This window comes from Prinia subflava, chromosome 16 (assembly GCF_021018805.1).
Source record: "Prinia subflava isolate CZ2003 ecotype Zambia chromosome 16, Cam_Psub_1.2, whole genome shotgun sequence".
NCBI classification, from domain to species: domain Eukaryota; kingdom Metazoa; phylum Chordata; class Aves; order Passeriformes; family Cisticolidae; genus Prinia; species Prinia subflava.
In genome coordinates, this window is record NC_086262.1 from 13777234 (window position 1) to 13803179 (window position 25946).

At 48.2% G+C, this 25946-nt stretch overlaps 1 protein-coding gene across 3 annotated transcripts in view; it reads right to left on the reverse strand.

The window, feature by feature from the left end:
- The window catches only part of ADAM19 (ADAM metallopeptidase domain 19), a 33214-nt gene that overhangs the window by 3273 nt on the left and 3995 nt on the right, over positions 1–25946 (reverse strand). For all 3 annotated transcript variants that reach the window (XM_063413472.1, XM_063413470.1, XM_063413471.1), the window contains exons 3-22: positions 25544–25614; positions 16542–16620; positions 15450–15526; positions 13649–13841; positions 13146–13211; positions 11816–11887; positions 10835–11001; positions 9878–9962; positions 9492–9631; positions 8189–8366; positions 7301–7390; positions 5932–6127; positions 5570–5678; positions 4824–5016; positions 4166–4246; positions 3308–3416; positions 3077–3206; positions 2790–2856; positions 2049–2246; positions 568–714 (exon numbers count right to left, since the gene is read on the reverse strand). In XM_063413472.1, the coding sequence (XP_063269542.1) occupies positions 568–714; positions 2049–2246; positions 2790–2856; positions 3077–3206; positions 3308–3416; positions 4166–4246; positions 4824–5016; positions 5570–5678; positions 5932–6127; positions 7301–7390; positions 8189–8366; positions 9492–9631; positions 9878–9962; positions 10835–11001; positions 11816–11887; positions 13146–13211; positions 13649–13841; positions 15450–15526; positions 16542–16620; positions 25544–25614 (2448 nt within the window). The remainder of the gene's footprint in view (positions 1–567; positions 715–2048; positions 2247–2789; positions 2857–3076; positions 3207–3307; positions 3417–4165; positions 4247–4823; positions 5017–5569; positions 5679–5931; positions 6128–7300; positions 7391–8188; positions 8367–9491; positions 9632–9877; positions 9963–10834; positions 11002–11815; positions 11888–13145; positions 13212–13648; positions 13842–15449; positions 15527–16541; positions 16621–25543; positions 25615–25946) is intronic.

Consider the following 25946-nt stretch of genomic DNA (forward strand, 5'->3'; position numbering starts at 1 on the left):
AGCTGGCCTCCAGCATATTGCAGGCTGGAGACAACAAAACTGTGCTGTGTGGGGTGGAGATGTTTTGTGTCAAAGGGCTCAGTTTGCAGAGCACTCCAGTGCCTAGAAGTCCCTTATTAAATGCCTGTATTCAGGATGATTTTAGTGAAACCCTCCCTGCAGAGAAAGCATTTCCCTAGCCATGGCTAGAGAGGCTGGAAAGAATTTTTGTTCTTTACTGGGATCTTCAAGTCTTGTGTACATCTTCATGTTTTGCTGCTCTTTACTAACACTTCGGGGTCCCACAGCCCTTGACCCCATTGCTCTGCCCCACTCACAAAAAAGCCTTGCCTGAGGAGGTGTCCAGGGATGTGCAGGGCTGAATTCACTGAATTTTGCTCAACTCAATTCTCAATATGACACAGGTAAAACCAGAGATCCCTGCTATAAAGGTGACCAACCCACAGCCTGTCTGTCTCCACCCACCCGGGCTGTGCACGGAGGTGTTTTGCAGGCTGACATTCCCTGCAGAGTGTTTCTATTGCCCAAGGAATACATTTTATTCCCACCACCCCTATCAGAGCCTACCTGGGCCACAGGCTGGAGGTGTCCTGGGGCTCTGCTGTGCCCGGGAGGCAGGGGGACAGCAGGGCTGCTCCCCTGCCAGCCCCTGCTCCTGGATGGGACGGGATTCGCTGGCAAAGCTCTCTGGGGTGGCCGGGGCCTCGAAATATCCTACAGAAGAAAGAAACAGTTTTGAATTTAAGCCTTAAGTTTTGGAACAGATAGGTAACCTGTGTTCCAGAGCCTTTTTTAATTAGCCACATTAACTGATGCACTTCATGGCTGGAAGGAGGTTCCACACACATACACCCACTGTTGGCCATACAATGCCTGTAAACTCTACATATGTGCTCTTGTGCCATACAAACACAGACCCACGAGCAGTCATTATTTGTTTGTGCACACAGCTGTCCCTAATAGGATGCTCAGAGCATTATATTTTCCATTCATTAATGAAATTCAGTGGAAAACACGTCCCGGGGGGAGAAGTTACCCCCACAAGAGCCAATTGCCTGTTGTTGCTCAGGCTCTGTGCTGCCTTACAGGTGTTGATTTAACAAACACAGCTGCACTCACGACTTGGAGGGCACCCAAAACCCCTGCAGTCTCCTCAGACTATGCATAAATGCAATGACTGATGGCTTGGGGATCTATTGCTCTCCAAGGATCTTGCCCTGTGACTCCAGGAAGGTCAAGGCAGACTAAATTCCACTGACTGCCAGCTCTGATGACCTCCTATAGGAATAGCAAGAGAGGAAATCTGGCAGATGCTGCACACATCTAGGAAGGACACTGCAACTAGCAAAAAGTGACATTAATTATTTCCCCTGTGTCTTCCCCAACTCGTGGCTCTCCACTAACCCAGAAACAGCAAGGTTTCTTATGGAAACCCAATGAAAAATGTTCCATCTCATAAGGCTGACTGAGATAAAGACTGGATGTGTTGGGGAGGGAGCACAAAGGAGATCGTGGGGAAGTTGTCAACAAGCAGCTGGGAAGGATACCTAGTCCTTATTGGCAACACTCAGCTTCCTGCTTTTGTTTTAGTTTTCTTTCCTGCCGAAGTGCTGGCTGTTCACAGGAACAATGGAGCTAGAAACAAACCCCCTTTGCTAAAATTTCCCTCCATAGGGTTTGTTTTCCTCCATGTCCTTGAGAGAGACACTGCCTGGGAGCCAGCCTCCTGCTGCCTGCTGTAACTGGGCCCTTTGCTTCTTTGGGAGCCCCAATATAATAATATTATTTTGCAAAACGGGTTTAAGTCTATCTGAGTGATTTACCATCTTTCCAATAAGAGTGTGGGGTCCATAACAAGCTTAGAACAGAGCTACCAGCAAAAGAAATAAATCGTTCCTTTTAACCCTCCAAATAACCTCATGGAGAGGATGCTCACACAAGATGGGGTTGGTTTGGGTCAAGACTGACAGCTCCCCCAGGGCAGGAGGCTTTATCAGAACAAAGCTGCAATCTCACAGCACCTAGAGGCCAGCAGCACAGCTCCATACCTGAGAGTCTGGAGGTTTGGGAGCAGGGGGTGCTGGCCTGCTCGGGGGTGTCCTCCGGGGAACGTCCTTCGGGAGCGGCGCCGGTCCCACGGGCTGCCCCACACTGCCAGGGAGGGAGGGGGGCTGCTGCCTGCTCATCTGGAGCCCTGGAGGTGGCTGGGGAGGAGGTTTGGGTGGCATTTCAGGGAAGCCAATCACCTGTGCAGAAGAGACACAAATCCTCATGTATTTCCTCTTTGAACCACCCTTTGTACTCGCTGCGACACTTCTGAGGATCTACGTGAGGTCAGTGAGCCACAGAGCAGAAAATATTGCCTGCACCAGTTTGTGCTGTGTATGTCTAGTAGGTGTTGGTTAGATGAACTGGGTTAACTTGTGATCATGATGCAGAAATGGAAATTGAGAGAACAGAGTGATCCAGGCATCAGTGTGACACTCAAATCAACTCAGGCTTCACCATTTCTCCAGTTCTGAGATGAGGGATGTGACAAGAGAGGAGCCCGCAGGAGAGACAAGCAGCCACACAGGCCTGGTCAAATCCCAGCTCCCTCCTTTGAGGAAATCACTAGGAACAGGTGCCACACTCAGCTAACACTGACTTTCAGCCATGGGTGGTGTCTGCCTGCTTCTCCCGTCCTTTGCTGGAACCACTCCCTAACTCCAGTGTGAGGGGAAACCTCATCCCACAGCCTGGGGCAGCTGCACCTCTGCCCTGCAGGGGGAAGGTGACCCTGCCCCTACCTTCCTCTGCTGCTGGGGGGTCCTCAGCTGGAAGGTAGGGTTGGCATGCCCAGTTCCAGAGGGGTCACTGACAATGAGAGAAAGAAAAGATTGTTAATGTCTTGATATGTTTTTTCCTTTATTTTCCTGTACTTACTGTTTTATCTTCACTGGAGTGAAAAAATGAGAAGCCAATAGTGACTGTACCAACAAATCAATTTAGTGACATTCCTCACAGTGTTTGCAATGTCTCTTCTGTCCTGGCAGGAGGGGGGACAAGCAGATAAGGAGCAGCACTGAGAACTTACCTGAATTGAGGTGTCTTCTTTAGAGAACAGAAGGCAAATTTAGTCCAGCATTTCAGATAATACAATAAGATTCCTATGAGAATGAGAATGGGAGCCAGGATTCCCAGAGCTATCAAAGCCGCTGAAGAGCCTGGGGGCAAGAAAGTGGAGTTTGTTAAATGGAAAACTCCCTGCTGCCAACCAACTTAAGTCCTTCTGAGGGGTCCCCACGGCAGAGCTGGTCCCTCTCACCTTCGGGCAGAGGGGGGCCACTGTCCAGGCTTCCTCCTGTCCCCTCCTGGTTGCAGAAAGGGGGGGCCCACCCCGAGTTGCAGTGGCAATTCTTGTTGTTATTGCACACCTGGAGTGGGAAGATTCAGAGATTCAAGTGGAAGCTACTAATAAACCTGTAAGTGCAAAGAAATTAAGCTCTTGCTGAATTAAACACTACAGCAGAGACTCCAATGGGAGCTGAGTGCCCGGAAACTATTTTCTTCAGAAAGTGGAAGCATCTTTCATTTCTCAGAAATTCGCCCTTTCTCCAAAAGACAAGGGTTCTTCAGCTGAAGTGCCAACAACCCAAATTCAGCAGAAAAACAGCATTTAGAAATGTCTTTCTCTTAACTCTAAACTGAAGGACATAAGTTTTCCCTTTCATCAAGTGCAGATTTCTTATTTTTAGACTTAAGAGCTTGGCCCATTGGTATTTGTCTTTTCTTTCCATTCCCTGGGGGCTTGATCTCAAAGCAAATTGGGTTAAACTGTCCTAAATGTGACTTTTTGCTATGTTTTTTCTTTAATAAGTCTGATACTTTTTATTAAATCTAAACTGGGCCCAGGATATTTTTCTTTAAGATTACTCCTTTTTTTAAATTTATTGCAATTCATATCCATTCAACAAACCTCCTTAAATCCTGTGTGTAAAGGGATATTCACAGACCAGAAAATGCATCAAATAGAAAAGAAATATGCAAATTGATAGCCAAGAACTCAAAATCCAGAGTGAGCCTAAGGAAGGTATCAGAACTGAGCTGAACAAGCAGCCACAGAAGACTGGAAGCCCATCCTGCTTCAGCCTGGAATGGAGATGAAGAAGAAGGAGACACTTACTCCACGCCCATGGCACTTCTTGCTACAGCTCTCAGACTCAAAGATGATGGACATGTTCTGGCAGCGCCCCTCAAAGCAAACCTGCACAGAAAGCACCCAAAAACTCACTGTTAGCTCCCTGAGTTGTTTTACATGTCACTGCCTTGTGCTATTTTGTGACTTGCAGATCCCAGACACCTTGGAAATACAACTAATTAATTCCCTGGGCAGAATAACAGGAAATGAAGTTAACCTGGTCCCCAAGTAAACAATTAATCACTACCATGAACCCCAATCAATGTGAATCAGAGAGAAGTGGGAGCTCAGCTGGCAGTAGCTTGGCCATGCACACATGAAGAACTCTGAAGGAGCTCTCACGTCTTGGTTTCCAACCTTGTGTCATCTTTGGGTGAGACAACTTCAACCCACTAGCAAATCCCAGATTTAGCACTGGCCCTGAACTTCATCTGGCAAAGAAAGACATAAACCCTTGGGTTTGTGTCCTTCCACTGCTTCTCCAAAACCTCTAAGGAATTATTTTTCAAACAAATACAGAAATCTCCCAGAAAAGCATTAGACATTAAAAAAATTAATAGCCTGATAACCACAAAGCACATCCTGGGTGGAAAGGTGATGCTCTGAACCTCCCCCAAGCCCCTCCAGGCAGAACTGTACCCACATGGTGGCTCCCACACTTGGTTCCTGTCAGCACCAAGCCAGGGTCCAGCATCTCCTTCTCCTCGCTGTCGGATCTGTACACGTGGGTGCCCCTGCACCTCTGGGTGTTCACTGTGGTGTCTATGGGCACTGCATTGGGCTGCAGGGGCTTCAAAGCAGAGCTCTGGCACTGGATCTTCCCGCATTTAGCATCTCTGGTTTCAAAGGAAAGGCTAAAGTCATTATTCCTGGCTTGCAGAATGTTTTGCAGACATGAGCTCTAAAAGTAAATTAAAGCAGCAGTGCTGAGTCATTGTTAAATGAGCAGGCATCTCCCAGGAATTATCCCAAGCAACAGTGTCTGATGGATACTGCTGGTCCCACCCCACAGCCCCCCATGGATGGGGGATGTCCCCCATGGATGTCCAACCTCAACAAAATCAGAAGTAAGGCTAAGAAATTTTTGTCTCAGTTAGAAAGCCACATTTATCTTAGAGATTAAAAAAAAAAACCCACACAAAAACCACACCAAAAAAACCCACAACCCTCTTCTGTTGCTGTGGAGGGATATCAATTAGATGTTTGAAATGGTGAACTGAAAGCTTCAGCTGTAAGGGCTCCAAGTCCCACAGGGATACAGCTGGTTTCTCAGGAGGCAGAGAGAGGGAATCAATGCATGGATCAGTTTTATCTGCTGGCCCATAATTTTGTAACACACAAAATCATCTTCTCCAATGGGCAACTCTGTGCTGCCACTCTGCTTTGTACCTGATGTCACATTTTCTGTAATTGCCATAGATGTCTTTCCCACAGTTCCCATAGATGTCTCCTGCAGCGTTGACCTTCTCAAAGCAGGCATCTGGTGCTGGCTGTGCCCCTGCAAGGGAGAGACTCCAGTGGCTGCTTCATCTCACCCCGTGCCAACCACTCACTCATCCTTTCTCTTGGAATGGTTGGAGCACGGGGAATTTTTTGCTGCTTCCTCCACGTGAGTAAGGCAGGAGAAAAGTCTCCTCTGTGGAAGGCACTCCTGCCTCGCACAGGGCGAGCAGCAGCAGGGTGAGGAGCAGCAGGAGGAGGAGGTTTGCTGGTTGAGAGGACAGCAGGTTCTGCTGCAGGAGTGTCCTTACCAGGCCCCCAGAGCTGCACACACTGGTCCCTGTAGGTGAGACACATGCCACTGTAGCAGTAGGCCTGTCCCCTGTCGCAGGGAGCCCCGTCCATCTGGTACGAGTTGAGGGGGCAGAACGGGGACTTGCCCGTGCAGTACTCGGGGAGGTCACACAGCCCTGACCTCTCCCTGCAGGGAGTTCCTGGAGGCATCAGCTGAAAAGAGACAGTGGGGAAAAAAAACCAGAATTATTGCTTGGCTCCTCTGTGGTTCCATGTCTGTAGATAAGGCAGAACCCTGTGTATGTCCCTTCACCCTCCTTGTCTCAGTTTTTTGAGGTCAGCAGTGACTCATGCCTCCAGGACTTCATTAGCTGAGCAAACTGTGCAGAATAAAATTAATGACTGGATCCATTCCCCAGGTAGCAATGAGATCATGCACAGAATGCAAGGCTGCCATATCTCATGGGGACTCTGATCCATCTCACTCTACCCTAGGGTAGGATCCAATTTACCTGAACCATTTCTGACAGATGTTTGTGTAATCAGTTCCCAAAGCCCTCCCTGACTGGGAAATTTGTTTCTCTGTTTGCCTGTCGTTTCTGCTGGAGACATTCTCCTGATGCATAACTTATGTCTCCCTTGCTTACGAGTGTACTCAGTTCATTCTCCTCTTGTCCACCACACACGTGGAGAACAAAAGGCATTCACAGTTAATTCTGGGAGGTTGTTCCAAGTGAGTCCAGGTGCATTTCTGGAAATTGTTTTCCCCATGCTCAGGATAGGTCAGTAAGAGCATGCAATCAATGTGCAAACATAAAGAAGAGCTTAAGAGAAACGTTTGCTCATGTTTGTTTTTGAGTTATTTTGTTGTCAAATTGGAGATCTTTGGCTCCAAAACCAGAAACACATTACAATCAGTCACTGTAAGGAAAGCTGAGATTTAAAATTATACTCTTTGCCATCAGTTCTTCAGCAAACACCTGAGCTAAAGGAATTCAGCTGCACCTCAGAAAAGAGAGCTCAGAGCAAACACAGCATCCAGCCTAACCCCTCGAGGAAGCGTTTGCTCCAAGAGCTCTGTCCAGATTCCTTCCAGAGCCAAGGGAGAGAAATATCAGCTCTGATTTAGTGTTTAAGAGAGGCAGTGTGACTTCACTCCAGCAGCATTCACAGCTCATCTTAAGACACCACAGGAGTCAATTTAATCAGCCAGAAGAAAGGACCCCACTAGTTTGATTACACTCATGGCTGTTGCACCTAAAGAAAAATCAAACCAGGCGAGGAGTTAAACTCCATGTTTGGTTGTGTTTTCTGCCCTTCCCCTCCAGTTTTCAGCCTCACACTTGCACCCCTGTTATTCCCTCCCAGGAAACCCAGAGGCCCCACCTTGCACTGGTGGCAGCAGCTGCCGTGGGCACACTCAGCACCAGGTCTGAGGGAGCAGGTCCTGGGGTCACAGCAGGGGTTTCTGCAGTCCTGCAAGACAGAGAGGTGCAGCAGGGTCACAGGGCAGAGCTGAGGCTGGCACTGAGGTGTTCTCACACACAAACACCCTCCTCCCACGCCAGCTGAAATCCAGCACTGCACAGCCACCCTCTGATGGGATACGACTGCTCGTGCTCATCACATCTGGAGAGCCTGGGCTGCTGGCCCAGCTCCCTTTTCTCTTCTGAGGCACAGGGTGGATTTGCAGAAGTGAGATACCATGCTGAGAGAAGCCCCATCCTTAACAGGAACAGAGCCATAGGTAAAGTGAATTTATATATGAAACTGCAACTTCTGGAAGATTTTTTTTTCACTGAAAGGGTTGTTAGGCATGGGGATGGGCTGCCCAGGGAGGTGGTGGAGTCACTGTCCCTGGAGGTGTTCAGGAAATGACTGGATGTGGCATTCAGTCCTGTGGTTCAGTTGACAAGGTGGGGATGGGTCGCAGGTTGGACTTGATGATCTTGGAGGTCTTTTCCAACCTTAATGAATCTGTGATTCTGTGACCTAAAATCACTTTTTCCTCTCCTTTTTAAACAAAGTTTTAATCACCTCTGTTCAGCCCTGGACCTCACCATCCCTGAGTTCTGGGGTGGATTGTACCATACACTGTTAAGTCAGATGTAATATTTTAGAATCTTGACTTACATTTACATACAGGGAAGATATTTTTGTTTCCTGCACAAAGAAAAAGCTGATTACAGATCACAAAACCGTATTTGCAAAATACATAATAAAGAAAATTGTGTCCCACTAAACCCCAGATGGCTGGATCTGAACAATTGTTACCTCCACCTCTCCACAGTCACACTCCTCTCCCTCTTCCAAGTAGCCATTTCCACATTTCCCTCCACCATACATTCTTTTGGTGTCTGGCATGTTGGAGAGACACATCCCTCCACCAGACTGCAGATACTTCTCCAGCTCCTGTCTGTTGCACTGATTGAACACCTTGGGGAATGGATGCCTGAATACAGACAGGGTAGAAAAACATGAAGACAGGTCTGGGCAATGGTTTAGAGAAGCAAAAAGGAGCACATGCAAATCCTGACAAGCTCCAAAGGACACAGGTCTCTCTGGAGAAATCCTTGGAGCTGTGCTAAAGCAGATTGTGATTTCCTGTGCCTGCACTACGCTTGAAGACAAGGTGAGACTGCACTGCAAGATGGTTTAGTAATTTAATTGCCTTACAAAATAAACTTTATAGAATCAAAATATGTTGAGTTACATATTTTTACAATCAAAATATGTGAGTTACACAGTTTGACTGTGATTGCTGACAGGCATTGCTGTCCTCTCCTCTCCTCCTCAGTCCTGGAGCTGTGGCTTATTCCTAACTGCTTGAACAAGCCTGAGAATCCAGCACTCAGCCTGTCAATAACTGCCTGTGAGCCTAACTGCTAAAAATAATACTTAATTTTTCCTATCTACCACCTCATTTTGAAGAACATGAATATTTTTTGTGGCATGAATTATTAATTTCTGTTGCTACAATACCTGTGCACTCCATGCGTGGCTGTGTGTGGACGTTGTGTGCTCGCTTGCGTGCCGCTGTGCTTTCACTTCTCATTCAAATGATTTTGGAGAAAATCATGCACATGAAAGAAGATGCCTATTTTAAAAAATTCTGTTCAAATAGAGGAAGGCTTGAGAAAATGGTGACTGTGGCTTTAAGTGTATATGTTAATCTGGCATTGTAGACAGTTTTGTTTCCTCATCCAAAACAAAATGTTGAATTCCTATGAACTTCTACAGCCACTCTTGCTTCCCCTTTCTCTCAAAGACTTCTTTCTTGTTAAATGGAGAAAAGGGAACAGGTAAATTTTTCTTTTGCCACACAGTTCAGAGTTCCACTTTTAAATCCTGCCATTACCCACGACCAGTCTCAGGCAGGAATCAGTTCCTTGGGAATTAGCAAATTGCTACTGCTCCATAACCCAGGGTTTGTCCAGCAACTTTTTGTCTATAAACACTGACTCCAGCAGGCAGCAACAAACCCACTTTCACTCTACCTTTCTAGTTCTTACTCCACCAAGGCTCTTGAACCAAAGCCCTCTGCATTCCTCCCTGAGCCCATGCAAGATGAACTCACCCAGTTGCAGAGGCCATGATGCAGCCCCCATCTGCTGCAGGGGTGGTGCAGCAGCCAGCAGCATCGTGATTCATGCCAAAATTGTGTCCCATCTCGTGGGCAAGGGTAGCAGCAACACCAATGGCATTATCAGAGTGGTCCTGTGCAAGGTCAAAGAGGCACGTCAGCATTTTACCTGTGCCTGTCCTGTGCACCTCTGGGTCAGTGGGGTGAGGGGAAATTCTCATTTGTACATGTAGAAAATATCTACTGAAGGTATTCCTGCCTGTAAGTAGGTGAGTGGAGAGCTTCACAAGAAATATTTTCTCTCTGGGCTTTAGGAGGCATCTATCCCATGTATTCACTGCTGGCAAGAAGCTTTTTATTGGGTATTGGCAATTACTTACCATGTTTACACCTCCTGACTGGAAATCAGAGCACATGGCCATCACGGGAGCCAAGCCCACTGTGGTACCTTTGAAGGGCACTCCCCTAAAATCAACCAGAAAATCATGAAATGGCACTGAGGCACTGGAGGAGGCAGGTAGAGAAATGCACCCTGCAGTGCACAGCTCTTACACAGTGTCAGGGGGACACACTGTCTTTGTAGTGTCCTCCAGTGCAGGACACCATAGCAGAGCTACAAAGCCTTAAGGTCTGTTTATCTTGGACGGCTACTCTGTTTTATGGGCCAGCCAGACAATCCTATTTATTGGAATGGTTTGGTTCCAAAAAGTGCTCCTGCTGAGCTTTGCAACAAGCACAGAGAAGACTATTTCTGGATCCTTAGCTGAGTACTGTTTGTGAATACTTATTTTACTATAAGCCTGATATTTGTCCTTTGGGATCTGGGGACTTGAGAGGGTAGTAGGTAACACCTCTGAGATGCAGCCACGCTCTGCTCCTGCCTCTGAGCTGGAATTCTGCACCACCCTGACAGCACCTTTGAAATGGGAGCCCTGGAAATTGTGTTCAGGACACGACCAGATGGAGAGGAAATACAGTAATATTAAAGGGAAAAAAACCCAACCAAAGAAAACAAGGGAAAAGGCATTGTATCTCTGCATTTCAGCCCTCCAGCTCCTCTGACTCATCCTGGTGGATGAATTTCCTTGGAAAAGGTGAGGAGATCTGAGAGCTGCTGCAATTTTTTCTTCCAATGCCATCTGCACTGCTGGCCAGGCTACTGGCCCTGGTGGGATCAGTGGCCCATCAGCCACAGGCCATCATCAGCTGGCTCCCAGCACCAGGGCTCTGTTTCAGTGGGATGGGTTAGTGATGAATGCTTTCCACAAAGGCCATCATGGCACAAACTGACTTAAATCCACCCAACCCACTTGTCAGAAGGGGAGAAATGAGCTTACGTGATTAGCTGGGCATTATCGTGTTTTCTGTGCAGCCTCTCTTTGCTGCTCCAGGCCAGAAAGGACTTGAGGGTGGAGTAAGGGTTCTCTGTTACATCACACTTATCCCCATAATTCCAGATCTCCAGCCCCACCAAAGCAATCCGGATATTCAAGGCCCTGTAAAACTAAGATACAGAAAAGAAAAGATGATAAAATGAGCACCACAAAGTTGTACTACTGTGTTTTAAATCTTGAATGTATACTGCTAATTGCTGCTAGAGATCCACATGTCCAGAGAAGATTCTTCCTCTGGAAATGCATTTCAGCTTAGTGCTGAGCTCTGCACACAGAAAAGTGCAACCACCCAAAAATCTAAACTTGACTGAAATAGAGACATTGAACTTTCATTTTTGAATGAATAGCAAAGGCATAATCTGAAGAAACAAAGACTGGAGACTGACATCATATTTCATCTTCCAATATTTCAAGATTCCTGAAAGGAGCAAGGAAATAATCTTCTGCCCATGTCAAGTACAAACAGGAGGAGCATTCATGGGTAGCAGGGTGAAGTGAGTGGTAGAAGGAGTTTAAGTGGAGCAGAAAGGAAGTGAATCTGAAACCAAGGAAGTTTTACTTCAGCAGCACCAGATATCACTGCAGGGATGACTTCTGAAGGCTCCCTCCTTCTCTGCTTCCCACCATTTCAAGTGAACACCTCAGTCCCTTTTCAAAAAGCATTACTTGGGTAGCAGTTTTTACAGAGCTGTAGTAAAACACAAGATGCTCATGCTGGCTCCAAGGTAGGGAATGGAGATTCCCCCGTCCTGTTCTGGATTTGGAACAACACAATGGTTTGGCAGCTGCTCTCCCTAAGCCACTGGGGAGAACTGCCAAAACATTTCTCTCTCTCCCAAAAAGCCAACCTTCCTCTGGCCCAATTAGTTCTCATATTTCATGATCTGGGCCTTGCTTCCCTCCTTTCACACACACCAGTCTCACCTTATCTACGTAATTAGCAGCCTCCACTAATTTATGCCTGGTTTCTTCGATGCTGAAGCGATGTTTCTGAAACTGAACAAAATGAACACGTCAGGCAGCACAAAGGCAACCACAAAGAGCTGAAAGGTGCTAAAACAAGCCACATTATTCTGGAAATAAGAAGGTAGCTATGAAGTGAGGTCTCCCTGCACTGCACATCTGACTTTTAGGCTCACCTGTACATATATATTCAGAATTTATCCCTGGCACCCCATGGCAGTGGTGAAACAGTGCAGCAACCCAAACTTACCGGTGCCCCCAGCGCCAGGGGCTGACAAAGAACTGCCAAATGTGCCAGGGAAAATGTGTGATAACAGGACTTCATAGCTGAGGTCAAGGCTGCTGGAGCTCTCATCACATCTCACTCATCCAACCAATTTGCCTATTTAGACCACCTGGCAATTAATGAGTTAATTACAGCAAACTGTTTGGTTCAAAGAGTTAAAGTGGCAAGATGTTCAGATTTTTGTTTAACAGATGACAAAACCCAGGACTTTTTTCTAATGAGGGACACAGCAAAGGGCAGTTAACAACACCATGAGACTCTGTCCCAGTTTGTCTGATCAAATGGGGAACAACATCTGGCAGTTCCTGGGCATTATGTGTTTTCTCAGTTTCCCTGGTGTCCTGCTGCCTAACAGAGAAACCAAAATAGGTTCTGCCTCTTCAGCTTTGTTCAGAATAAATTACAGCCCAGAGCACTGTGTGGTTTTCCCTACTGGAGTTTCAGGTTGTAAATTATGGATAGGACCAGGCTGGCTCCCGTCTGTGCTGGAGATTAAACACTCAGTCCAGCCCTGTGTGGTTTGCACTGTCAGTGTGTCTGGCCTGCTGTCCAGGCTGGGGATGGGGGAGGGATTGCTGACTTCACTTGGCTTCTCCCAGACCTACTCTGTGATCTGGAGCCTTAAAAATGTGTATTTATATATCTGCTAGCAGCTCAGAGCAGAGCATAATCATGGTTATCTTCTCTAGAGATTAAGTGTACTGCAGTTAGAAGCACATCACTCCTGGAAACCCCCAAATTTCCCTATTCTGAAGGCAGACTCTCCCAGCCATCACTAGGACCGACCACTGCTACCCTGGGAGAACTGACCAGGACTGACCCTCAGCCCTCATCCAAATCTTCATCTCTCCCTGGGCCAAAGGTGGCTGCCAGGACCAAAGTGACCAAGACAGCTCTCCCTGTCTGCTGAGAGCCTTTGGGATTGCAAGAGAAAACTTGCTGAGCCCCAGGAGATGCTGCAGGTGGAAGCTCTGTGCTCTTGGGTACAAAAATCCCATTTCTTACCTCTGCATAATCAGCCACCAGCAGGAGCTCCACGTACTTTGTAGCCTGCAGAGTGTCCCGTTTTACCTGCAGCAGCAGCCACACAGGTTATTGGGTTAACCCCCAATATTCCCAATAAACTCTTCACAAAACATTTTTACAGGTCATTTTTCCCAGTTTGTTTCTCACTGGCCATTCACCCCACCCCATCACACACAGGGACCTCCAAATGTGATTGATTTACATCAGCCAAGGTCAGTACAGCTCCAGCAAGTGCCCACAGGCTTGTCCTCAGCCCATCTTTTGTTCCTGTATCTGATGAAGGAGCAGCTACAGCCCACCACAGCCCCCAACACTCACTCATTTCCCTGCTGGAGCCACTGTTCCCCAATCAGCTTGTTACAAGCCCTCTGAAATATCCTCTTCCATTTCACTTTCTCAGCTATGCTCCCAGAGAACAGCAGGGCTGGGAGCAGGTGGGATATTTGGAGCATCATGCACAGACTCAGGCTGAGCCCCCTCACCCTCTGGCCTGGTGATTTCATCCCAGTTGTGAAGTCCCTGAGCCAATCTTCAGCTGCATCCACAGTGCCCTGGTAGCCACAGGCTCCTCTCTGCAGCCTCAGGTTGTCCACCCTGTAAATCAAGTGCTGCTCTGGGCTGTCAGGAGCTGGCTCCAAGATGTAACTGGAATTGCTGCTCAGAACGATAAGTCCTCTGTTGAAATGGGAAGCAATAAAAAGGAAGTTAATTACTATCACAGCAACTGGAGACAAATCCTGCTGCTGCTGCTGCTGAGCTCCCATCTGACTCTGGCAAGGCACTTACCCTTACCAGGCCAGTCAGTTCATTAATAAAAAGGGTGGGAATATTTTGAGTTCAGAGGGGGAAATCCTTGAGCTTCCATATATTAAAATCCATTCAGTGGGCCTCAGACATTGGCGGGCTGCTGGAGCATGTGCTGCAACCTGAGAAGTTTAACTTACAGCTCTTTCTTTAGGAAGCTTTTCTACTAACAGAAGAAATTTACCTTTAACAGACTTGACCTGAAAAATGTGAAGACTTTGTTTGTCAACAGGAAAAGCAGAATTCTCTCTGGGTCCTGCACATACTGAGATGGTTCTGGTTTTCTCGATGAGCATCTAAGAGCCAGAGGAGCTGGAAATCTGTGTGTGGTGCCCTCTAGAAGATGTGTGGCTTGATGGGCACCACCCACCCTGTGCATGCTCAGAGTGAGAACAGCCACGTGTGCTCAGCTCCTGCGCCTCCCCAGCAGTGAGGAAAAGATACCAAGGAGTTGCCAGCAGACAATGCCAGCTCAGGGCTGCAGGAACCCTCTGTACAGGCACACTGAACACCTCTGTCCCTCTGGAGCTGGAAAGCAGAGCCCAGGAAAACACAGGCTGACAGAAGCACGGCACACCTGTGACTGCTTTTCCTTTTGGAGAATTTATTGCAAGCCACAGGTGTCTGCACTGTCCTGTTTATCTCCCTGGGCCCTTTGGCCTGTGCTACACTCCCTGAGATGTCTCAGGTTTGCTTTGGCAGGGGCTGTTTCCTGGCTGGAGCCAGTCCCATCAGCACAGCTCCCAGCCGGGCTCCGGAGCAGATGACCACTAATGTCAATAAAGCCCGTGTGATGTTTTGGAAACAAACTCTGAGCTGGTGTAAATGAATGCACTCCTTGGTCACAACAAACTCCTTCATTTACTCCTGGCTGAGGATACAGACCCCCTTTTCCAGCCAAAGTCTCCATTACTCCCAAAAGAAATGTTTCACACACACAGCCCTGGCACCACTTGGGGAGAAAGAAGAGAGCAGGGCTCACAACCCAGGAGGGAGCTCAGAATTGAAGAGGCTGCCCCCAAACACACAGAAAATCGCCGGCTGTGAGAGACTGGGAGAAGATCTCTGCACAAGTGCAGAGCACTGGGCTGGGACGTGGTGTGTCCTGTGACAGATGCAGCCCTGACCCACTGACAGGAGGAGCCTTTTGCTGCAGTGGACTCAAACTAAACTCAGTAATTGCACCACTCCACACGGCAGCACACAGGGGCCTGCAGCTGGTTAGGCCATGGATGCTAATGACACCCCAATTTCTGCATTTTCTCCAGCATGCCCCTTTTTATGCCCAGGCTGGGTGGCTTTTGAGAGCTGTTCCATCCACTCTGGAGAGAAACAGGGCAGCCAGGCTGCTGGGAGCAGAGCTGAGGTGGCAGCACCTGAGCAGAGGAATTCCAGGGACATTCCCAGGGACATCCCCAGGGACATCCCCAGGGACATCCCCGGGGACATCCCCCGGTTCCCGCACCCCACCGCACTCACCGCAGCCCTCGGCAGGTGCTGAGCGCGACGCTGGAGCGCTCCCAGCCGCGCACGGCCCCGTGGTAAAAGCAGTGCTCCTGCAAGGCAGAGGGAGGCAGGGTTGGCGCTGCAGAAATGCCATGGACACGGCTGTGTGTGTTATATTTAAAGGCATCGCTGGCACTCCGGTAATTGCTCCCTTCCCGCTGCATTTGGCAGCTGATTATCACCGCCGCATCTCCGTGACTCCGCAGCGAAATTGGGCCCTGGGGCTGCTCGTGTGCGGAGCATCAAACAGCGCCTTGATGCCAGCAAAACTTGGGAGCTTTGAATCCCCAAGGAAAGGACTGGGATGGCTGCAGCGCTGGGGCAGAGCCAAAGCTTTGTGCCTGTAACAGGGGCTGCCCATCGCTGGCAGCCGGCCCCGGGTCAGGGATGTGACACCGTGGGCAGCGGGGAAGCCCCGCTCTCAGACAAAGGCAGCCTCTGGCTGGGACAAGGAGGCTTTGGGGCAGAAACGCCAACATATTCACGATATCCCTTCCCCTCACCCCGGGGCAGCAGTAGGAAAGATGATCTCATGGGGATTTTATCTCTAATTTTTGCTTTGTGACCAATGCACATCTTTGTGCTGCTGAAGCACAGCCAGCCAAGCCTGGGTGAGGTCAGTGCTTTATGGGGTTGTTATGAGCAGGAGATGGCTTTTAGGGGCTGTTTTCCCCAAAAGCTGGGAAGGTCCTTTGGTGGCAAAACTAAAAGCAAGAGGGTGAGCAGTGTGAGGAATAAACAATTCCCCAGCACCCAGAGAGAGGGGAGCAATGCTGGCAGCTGACCTTGGCTCTCACAGCAGAGCTCAGGCAAAACAGAAAGATGTTTTTACCATTTTTGGGGGATGGAGCAGCTTTCCCACTGGAACCTCCCAGATCAGAAAGCTGGAGTGCCCTCCCCTTTAACTTAAAGCAGTGGGGATCTGTGCTCTCAAAAAAAAAAAAAAAAAAAAAAAAAAAAAAAAAAAAAAAAAGGAAAAGGCTTAGGAGGAAGAGGTTCACCTGCCTCTCTAAGCACAGCCTGGTGTCCCAAGCAGGCACAGGAGGGAGGGGTCTCTGCACTCACCGTGTGGGTCAGGGGGGTGCTCTGGGCTTGCCCAGTCTGGCTGTAGTGGGTCTCCGTGTAGCCTGGGGCAAAGAGGTTCCTGCAGACACAGTGGAGGGGGTGAAAGAAAAGTAAATTTAAAAATCAAGATGTTAACACCTTTCTTTTGATCTGGATTGCTGCTTCTTAGGGGTGCTGAAAAACCAGCTAGATCCAGCTCTTTCTGAAGTCAGTGTAGATATTCCTGCTGCTGTGAACCACTGCTGTGGATTTGGGGCAGTCACTGCTTTCTACCCACAGTGTGAAACCACCTGAGAGGGCAGGTGAGAGACGGGGATCCACAGGAACCCAGCTGTGCTCTGTCTCTGCTCTCAGCCTGCCCCTCCTGCCACGCTCTTGTTCAGGGAGCAGTGGCAGCTCCTCGTGGCCCAGGGGCCCTGGGATCCATGGCAGGACCACCACCATGGGCTGTGCTACCCGTGCACAGGCTCAGAAGGGGGGAGCACATCTGGCCTTGCCATTTCCATCTCCCCACTGCCCTGGCAGGAGCTGAGCACCTCTCACAGAACACATCCACTCCTGGAAGAGCCCCACAACCCATCTAAGTGCTCTTTCAAGCCATTTATTAAATTAAAACAATAACAGAGAGCCTGTCCCTGAGTTCAATTAAGCACCAAGATCCAATTCCAACAGCTGCAAGTGAACAACTCAATTTTTACATGAGGGCTTTTAAAGACCCAGCATCCCAACCTAATCACTGACCCTTAATGGGTACAAGTCTCTGTGCAGTTTCTTTCTATTGCCAAATTATGCCCCAGATATATTCAGATTAAATTCAAAACACCAAGTCCAGCATAGCAAACACAACACAGGTCAGTTCAGGACACATCTGGGTGCTGGTGTGAGTCCTCAGCTCAAACCCAGACAGTCTCCACTGTCCAAATCTGAGTACAATCATAAATCAATCTGTATCTGCATTTCAACTGCTGCCCAGAAGCTGGTTCACATCTTTGTTTCAGGAAAATGCTGATTCCCCAATTTGAATTTGTTCATGTCATCCCCATGTACACAATATTCTCCCTGTCTTCAACCCAGGATCAGACCAAAAGTCTATAAAAGGAGCTCCTGTGCACTGAATAGAAAGCATTTTGATTTTGTTCCAGAGGAAACAGCCTTCTCCTTCTTTTTAAACATCTGCATTTGCTAAACAGTGATGTAAAAAGTACAGCAAGTCCAAATCTGGGCCAAACCAAGAAGGGTCATATCCTGTGTCCATCTCAGCAGCCATAAAATGTAGGTTTAAAGCAGTTTTTAAAAACAATAGCTTGTCTTGCAAAAATCTGGAGAAGGATCACAGAACATGCCCTGTTGATGAAACACACTCCTGCAGCAACCCCACGGTGCTGTCAGGCCACCAAAGTGCCACAAATTGCCGCTTTTATCTCCACCTTTAAACTTCAGCATAGCCCAGAAAAGCCCATTTTGTGTCTTTCTGATGTGTAAATTCCCATCACCAGATGCTGTCAGGGATCAGAAGGAAAGGTTGCTGCCTTAGCTATCCCAGGTCTGTGAGCCTAAGATAAGCAACATCCCAAAGAACACAATTCCCTTCATCTCCCTGATTGCAGCAGCCTCCTCAGCAAGGGTTCAAGAAACAAATATTTAATCAAGAGATTGCATTAAGTAGCAAGAAATTGCCTTGAGCAGTGTTCTGGCAGGTGTCTGGTCTGTGTCAGGGGCAGGCAGTGAAGCAGAGGGATCTGCCCTGTGCTATTAAAGCCAGACCAGCCCATGGATTTCCAGCAGCTGAGGCTTTGCACAGCCTGCTTGTTTCCTTCCCAAACAAGCACGCTTGTGTTTTCCTCCTGCTCCTTTATTCTTGGAAAGCATTAGCCATGAATAGCCACTTGATCTCCCCTTCAGCACTGCCCAGGAGGCTCCTCAGAGCTGAGACTCCTGCCCAGCCCCACAGCCCAGGGCACAGGATGAGGCCACACAGCCCCAGGGGAGTGCACATCCCTTCCCACTTCACACTCAGGCTCCAGCCCCTTCCTGGATTGCATCAAGGAGCTTTCCTTGAATTTTTAGGGACACTTATGCAGCTGCTCAGATGAAAACCTGGGTCATCTCCATGTTGCAACTTCCAAGCCTCTCTGCACCAGTTTACTCCTACTCTACACCACAGGGTCCCTTAGAAAAGTCCAGTTTCTTGCTCTGAGCTTGGGACAGTTCTGTTTTGAGGACAGTTCCCAGCCTTAATGCAGGGGGGGCCTGGGGCTCTTGCAGCACTTCCGAAATGGTTATCACAGGGGATTGCAATGTTTATCACAGGGGATTGCACAGGGTGTGGTGAGGAGGGCAGTGAGGAAAGAGGAAAAACAACAGGACATCTTGCAAGACCCTTGGTGTCATATTTTGAGTTAGATTTCATTCCCACACCAAGTCTCTTCTTTAGCAATCACAAAGCTTTCCACCACTGTAAATAAACAGCAAACAAACCCTCTTGTCACCAAGAGTGCACCAGAGTTATCAGCCAGTCTTGACCCTCTTTCCCACGTGTACCAGTTGTTGGGTAAACAGCAGGGAAACACCCATACCCCCAAACCTTCTCTGCCATCATTTCAGGACAACAACCCTGCTAGGCTGAACAGCTGATTCCAAGGGAGCTCAGCCCTGCAAAGCACTGATGGAAGCTTCCAGAAGAACCCAGAGTTCACCTCCTTGCTGGAGAAGGAAAGTCTGGGAAAAACAGCACAATTTTATTCTTTCTTCTCAGTTACATTACATGCCTCAGTGACCACTTTTCCAGCAGCTCATGCTGAAACTGCAGAAGTCTGGATGCAAAATAACATCACTGAAAGGCTTCTGAGATCCAGCCAGGCAGCTGGCAGATCGCTAGCACATCATCTTCCTGAAAGGCAGCACAGAGCCTCTCATTAGAGGAGCTATCAGGATGAAGAATTGGTGAAGTCAGAGAAAAAGCTGGTTTGGGATGGGAGCAGCCTCCTTTGCTGAAGCTGGAGAGCAGCTGCAGCCAGCTTGGGGCCAGGGCAAGCTGCACACGAGCGCTGGGGATGCTCTAGAGGAGCCTCACACCTTCCCAACAGGGACCAGCTTTCGGCAAGATCAGTCGAGCCCCAAGGGCCAGCTCAGCCTCCAAGCTCAGGGTGGGACAGGCTGCTCTTGGCAGGGTTTGCTCCCCAGAAAGCCTTGGGAGCCAGGTTGAGTACAAGAGAGGGAGCCAAAGGAAGGGAGGGTGGCTCTGTGCCACGGTGTGCAGATGGCCCGAGCCGGGTCCTGCGGAGCTTGGGGCTGCTCCCCTCCAGGCTCTCAATGATATCATTGTCTGACACAGAGCCCTCGTCCCTGGGCTGCTCCCTGCCCGGCACAGGCAGCCTGGCTCTGCTGGCATGCTGTGCCAGGGGTCACATTCTTCACCCATGAACGAGGTGGTTCTCAGCAGGACAGGGGGGCTGAGGGGCAAACCCGGCTCTCCCTGCAGGCAGCTGCCCCTGTGGCACTTGGGGACAGGGAAAGGACGTGGCTTCCAGCTCGTGTGGCCACTGCTGAGGAGCAGAGAAGCAGCTGGGGCTGCAAGGCACACCCAGACACTCCCAAAAACAGCAGAAGGAAAGCTGGGCCCTGCTCGCATGTCCTCTTGAAGGAGTGCACATTTCCCAGCTGCTCTAGAGAGCCTCACCCCTATTTTCCTGATAAATGGGAGCAGTTTTGCTGTAAAACATCACTTGTCAGCCCCAGCCTAAGAGGAGCTTAGGGCTGCCATGAACACACTCAGCTGCATCAGCCTGAGATCACCCACAGGCACCCAGAGTGCCCCAGCAGCATTCTGATGTTCCTACCAATTAGAGCAAGAAGGACTTTTAATAATTTGGTCCCATCAGCAACCTTGTTTGAGTTCATTTACAGAGGGACTAGTCTGCATGGACAGCTGTCAGCTCAGAAACACCCAGCAGTATCTAGGAGATGGACATGGTTTTTATTTCCTCCTAAAAAACAAAAGTCAAATGGTCCATGAAGCTCTCATGAGAAACATCGACATTGATTTTTCAGTCATGGGACCAAGAAAAGTGAAGCCTGCAGCCTCTTACATCTCTTTCCCTGTCCCTTTCCTCAAATCACAATAAATCTGTCCAGCCTGGCTGCCAGCATCTGGGGGTGGAGGGAATTGATTTTCCCAAGAAACCTTAGACATGAGATTTCCATCTACAATTTGTGGTTCCACTCCATTGCCTCTCAACAGGATCCAAGTAGGGTAAGAAGGGGAATGTGAACTCTTGCCTCTCAGTCACTTAAATGTTCCCTAAAGCCAGAATTCATTATCAAAACCTGAAGTGGCCCCATCTTGAACACCACCAACACATGACTCATGACAACACAAGCAGGCAGCCTGCTTTCCATATCCACCACTGGTGGGAAATGGGAGATTTCAAGCCTCTGGAATATTGCAGTCAAAACCTGGCACTTCATAAAACCAATGAAATCCAATTATTTTTTTCTTGGTGAGTTCCATCCAGATGAATCCTGGAGCTCTTAAGCTCCCTTCCTCTAGAGCTTTTGCTAAGAACATGTTTATTGTGTAAACACAGCAGTTTGGAAGGAAAAAGTGGCTTCCCAACTATTGAGATGGAACCAAACAAGCCATTTGTGAGGCCTGGGAAAGCACCACAGACTAAAGACTCTCCATCCCCTTCTCCCACCCACATCATCTGTGACATTCACTGTGTAAATTATGTTACAGGACACAAGCAAGATTTGTCACACACACCCTTGGCTTACCAATAGGAACCATAAAGGTTGCCCGGAGAGGAAAAAGGAAATGAAATAAATGGAAAACTGGCTGATAATGAGTCAGTGCACAGAAGATTTAAAAGGTTTCATTTTCCGGTCTCTTTCTCTCTGCCTCACACAGAGGAATCACTGAATATCCTGAGGGAATCAGGAAGCTGAAAAGCAGCTGTGGCTTTCCAGGTCCCACCCTGTTTTTCTGATGATTCCAAGATACAGTAGAGCAGGATAAACTCAATCTCCCCCCTTTGCATGACCCTTAACCCCTGCCCATGAAGGAAGCCCATTAGACATGGATGATGTGTAACCCATCATTGGAATAATCTCATATATCCTTCCTGCTCGGAAATGGGCAGCAACTTCCTCACTCAGCTGGTAGGAGAGGCCCTGGAAATGTGCAAAAAGCAGGAAACTCTGGGATACAAGTGACACACAGATCTCTTACTGCACCTCTGAGAGCATCAGGCTGGCTGGGAGTGCCTGTCACCCCCCCAGGCAGGGCCAGCAGGGCTTGGAAAAGAGACTGCTCCCTACCAGAGTGCCTAAAAACAACTTTCTGTTGGCTCCTGGGGTCAGAGCAGATGAGCTCTGGTTCTCCTTTTCTGTATCCTCAGGCAGTTCCTGCACATCTCCACTGGGGCTCTGCCACCCTGTGCAGGGACCAGAACAAGGAGCTGAAACAAACAGCCCCAGGCTGTCCCAGGGATTCATCCACAGGCAGGGACAGCCCCTGGAGAAGCCTCCAATACCCCTGGCAGCTGATTTCCCAAATCTGTTCTTCCTATGAGAGAGGAGGAGAAAGGAGAAAGGAGAAAAGGAGAAAGGAGAAAAGGAGAAAGGAGAAAAGGAGAAAAGGAGAAAGGAGAAAAGGAGAAAGGAGAAAAGGAGAAAGGAGAAAAGGAGAAAGGAGAAAAGGAGAAAGGAGAAAAGGAGAAAGGAGAAAAGGAGAAAGGAGAAAAGGAGAAAGGAGAAAGGAGAAAGGAGAAAGGAGAAAGGAGGGGTCTTTTTGCTCCCTTTCCTTCACTGAGGTGAGAAGATGAATTCCATGCAGGTTTCTGCTGTGCAAATGGGAGCTCTCCTCTTCACTAAGAAAAGGCTCACACCAGGCAGTGCTGCCACACACATTGAGAGCCTCTCAGCCTGTCCCTGCTTGGCTCAAAGCTGCTTTTTATTAACAAATGCAAATGCCTTTAAAAAAAAAAGTCACTTTTCATCCAAGGTTTGCAACTCAGAGTCTTCCGCTCCTAAGCCCCAGCCAAATTTAAAGCTGCTTTATAGGCAACTCTCCATATATTTGTTGTTTGTGCAGCTCTGAGCTTTCCAATCCCACAGCTGCAGGACATGGATTTGAGTCATTTCAAACAAGCCAGAGTCATTTGAGAGATATATTTTGTCATTATCCTGAAATGTTAGTGTGTCATGAACTCTGCTTAAAACTCCAGTGTGCTTTTCTGACTTCTTATCAAATTCCTGGACAGGAAATAATGCAATATTATGTTAACTGCTAATGCAATAATGGTATCCAGTGGAAGCCCAAAAGCAGATGTGTGATGAGCTTATTGCAAAACTCTGGGTTGGGCAAAGCTCTGAAGCAAGATATGCAATAATTTCTGTATTTCACCTCTGTGGATGAACACAATGTCCTTTTCATATGGAATATGAAACTGGATGGTGTGAACATTTCTTCCACACATTGAAACTAAAATGTTGCTTTCAGAGCTAGTGCATCCCTATCAAAGTACAGATTATGACACTTCCTTCACTTTTCAAAGCAATTTTACCAGAAAAAGAGTGTGCAATAGGCTGCCTAATCCACCAGGAACGTCACCTGAAGCAGATTCAGTGGCTTGGCATATCTCCTTTCTAGTCTTGGGAACCACTGGGTAAATCATATCCCAACCAAACCCAAATTATGCCAATTATTGGCATAATTATTCAGCTTTCCTTGAATGATGGGAGTCTGGGATGTGGATACAAGAGTAAAATGTGGGCCAGGTGGGTGCATTCACCTCCCTGTGCTGAGCCCAGGGATAGAGGGGGAGCACAGCACCAACCTCAGCAGCAAAGCTGGTTTCCAAAGGCTCCTCTAAACTGGAGCAATTAAATTGCCCAGTACACTGAGGCTTATTTTAGTTAAAAAAGCCTCAAGTACCTTCCTTGAACTTGCAGCTTTCTTATGCCCATTTTGATCCAAATCTGCAACGTGGAGCTTACAGGTAGCTGGCAATGTGAGGGGCCAGGCTGGGCTCTGCCTTTCCACACTCTTCAACAAGGACAAGAGCTTTCCCTCCTCTTAAAAGTGCTCTGTGGGTGCTGATAAATACACAGGGCTTCCAGGGCCTTCATCACGCCTCTTTTAATTTAAGTTTCCAAACTCCTTCAGCACTCCCACAATCTCTGAGAAGTGGAGCCTTTCCACTTACTGCATTTGGGATTGTACCATCACCTTCCTTGAGAAAGGACTTGGGGCCTGACAAGACTCCCACGTGAAGCACTGCTATCTATGAATCACCTGCATTTCCCACAGAAAATAAAAATTAAAAGTTCCAAACCAGTTGCTGTATTTCATCAGCACTTGTAAAGGAGATCCATCCTGCAGTGGAAGTGTGCACACACACATCCAAACCTGTGTGTATACATCTCAATGAATGAAAATGCATTTCAGGAAATAAACACAATAGGAACCTTCTATTATTATAACCCTGTTTACTAACACCAGCAGAGGGTTTTCTGTGCTGGAAATAGCACAGCACCACTCCTGTGAGCACCTGGAGCTTACATCACTGTGCTTGGATCCCAAATGGAGCAGCCCAGCCAGGACCCGTTCTGCTGTGCCAGAAATATTCACCTTTGCACAGCAACTGCAGAATCAGCAAGGCCTGGCAGTCCTGGAGGGAGAACCCAGCAGCATCAGGGGTTGTGCTGCTTCCAGGCTGGGTTCAGCCCTGGTACAGTGACACTGCTGTCAGCAGCAGCTCTTCCTCCACACAGGGCTGGCTTAGCAGTGCTCATGGTGCCTGGTCTTATTTTCCCAGCTGAAACATGCTAAAAAACACAGATTTTATAGCTGCTTCTTTTTAGTTCTACACAGGTGCATGACTGCCTGTGAAAAGCACCCAGTTTCTGCAGCACTGGGGCTCTCAGTAGCTTTTGTGACTTTTTACAGAAAACACCCCATAGGAGGTACTCATCTTCCATCAGCCATCACATTTCAGGCTTTACTGCAGGCAGGGACAAAAAAAATCTGGTTTTCTTCCAAAACACCCTGAGTATCATTTAGGTTTATGCACTGCCATCAGAACTAGTAAGATCTTCTGATACTTCACTCTTTCATCCCAGCCCTCAATCTCTGTGGTTGGGATGTCCATAAAATATATTTAAAATATAAACAGGGTCATTATTCCGAGGTTATTATTCCTACTGATTCTAGCAGACAAACGTTTGGTTGTATTCCCATAGATAAATCTTCGAACCCATTTAAAAATAAATAAAGCACCAACAGTGCAAGTGGACTGCTGAGCAAAGACAAGCTTCTTGCAGCTAAATTCCCAGCTGCTATTCCACTACTGGAAATTAATGTGCTCACAGGGCAGAGGGGCTCTGGGGTGGCCTCCAGAGCAGAATCCTTCTCCCCACCTTCATCTCCTGCAGCTTCAGCTGAATTCAATATGCATCACACCCTATGACAGCACTCAGCATTGCTCTCACATGCCTGAGAGGAGGCTGCATTTCAGCTAATGCAAAAACAATTTTTCAGTCTGCTTTAGCATGAAGGGCACTAATGGAATTGAAGCTGCCAGGTCATTTCTCCTAGGAGGCAGAGCAGGACCTCTTTGGATCACAGCAAATGAAATCCTCATTAGAGTCACACTGACTCTAAAGCACTGAGCCATTTGGTAAATAGGGAACTTCATATCAGCAACATTTTCCAGTTAATGTAGGAAGAATTATGGTGCAAAAATAAGTTTACACTCTGGGGGCCAGGTCACCATCTGTTTTTTTGGGGCTTTTTTTGCTGACAAAGCTCTGCTATAGTGTGCTGCTTGGCTAACTAACATCTGAGGGGACTTGGAATAACCTTGAAATCCAGTGAAGGACTTCCACATCCTGTCTTTATCAAAACCCTGTTGAAGTCACTGGAGGCTTTCCTGTTGATCTCACTGTAATCCCTATTCATTATTTAAGTGGGATCACAGTGCAGTTACAAGCACACTTACCTGTTTTTCTCCAGCTCCAAGACCAGCTCCTGGCCCTCTGCCTCTACCGTGACTTCAGCTCGGGGTGGGTGCTGCGTGCAGGAGAGAGGTGCCTGTTACTCACACATCATCACTGTGAACACAACATCCACAAATACAAACTGGAAATTGCAGCTGACCTCAAACCACCCCTTGACTCCTCCTGCTTCAGACCTGGGGTGATGGGGAAGGGAAGGGATGCACCACAGTGGCTCCCTGCTCTGGGCACGCTGCTGCATCCCACAGCACAGCCACGCAGAGCCAGGCATCTGCTGGGATGCTGTACCTGAGCTAGAGACACCACCTGGTGTCTCAGGAGGAATAAAGGGCTCAGGAGAGACAGCAAGTCCTGGTGCTGGAGTGTTTGGAGGTGCAGTCGGATGGG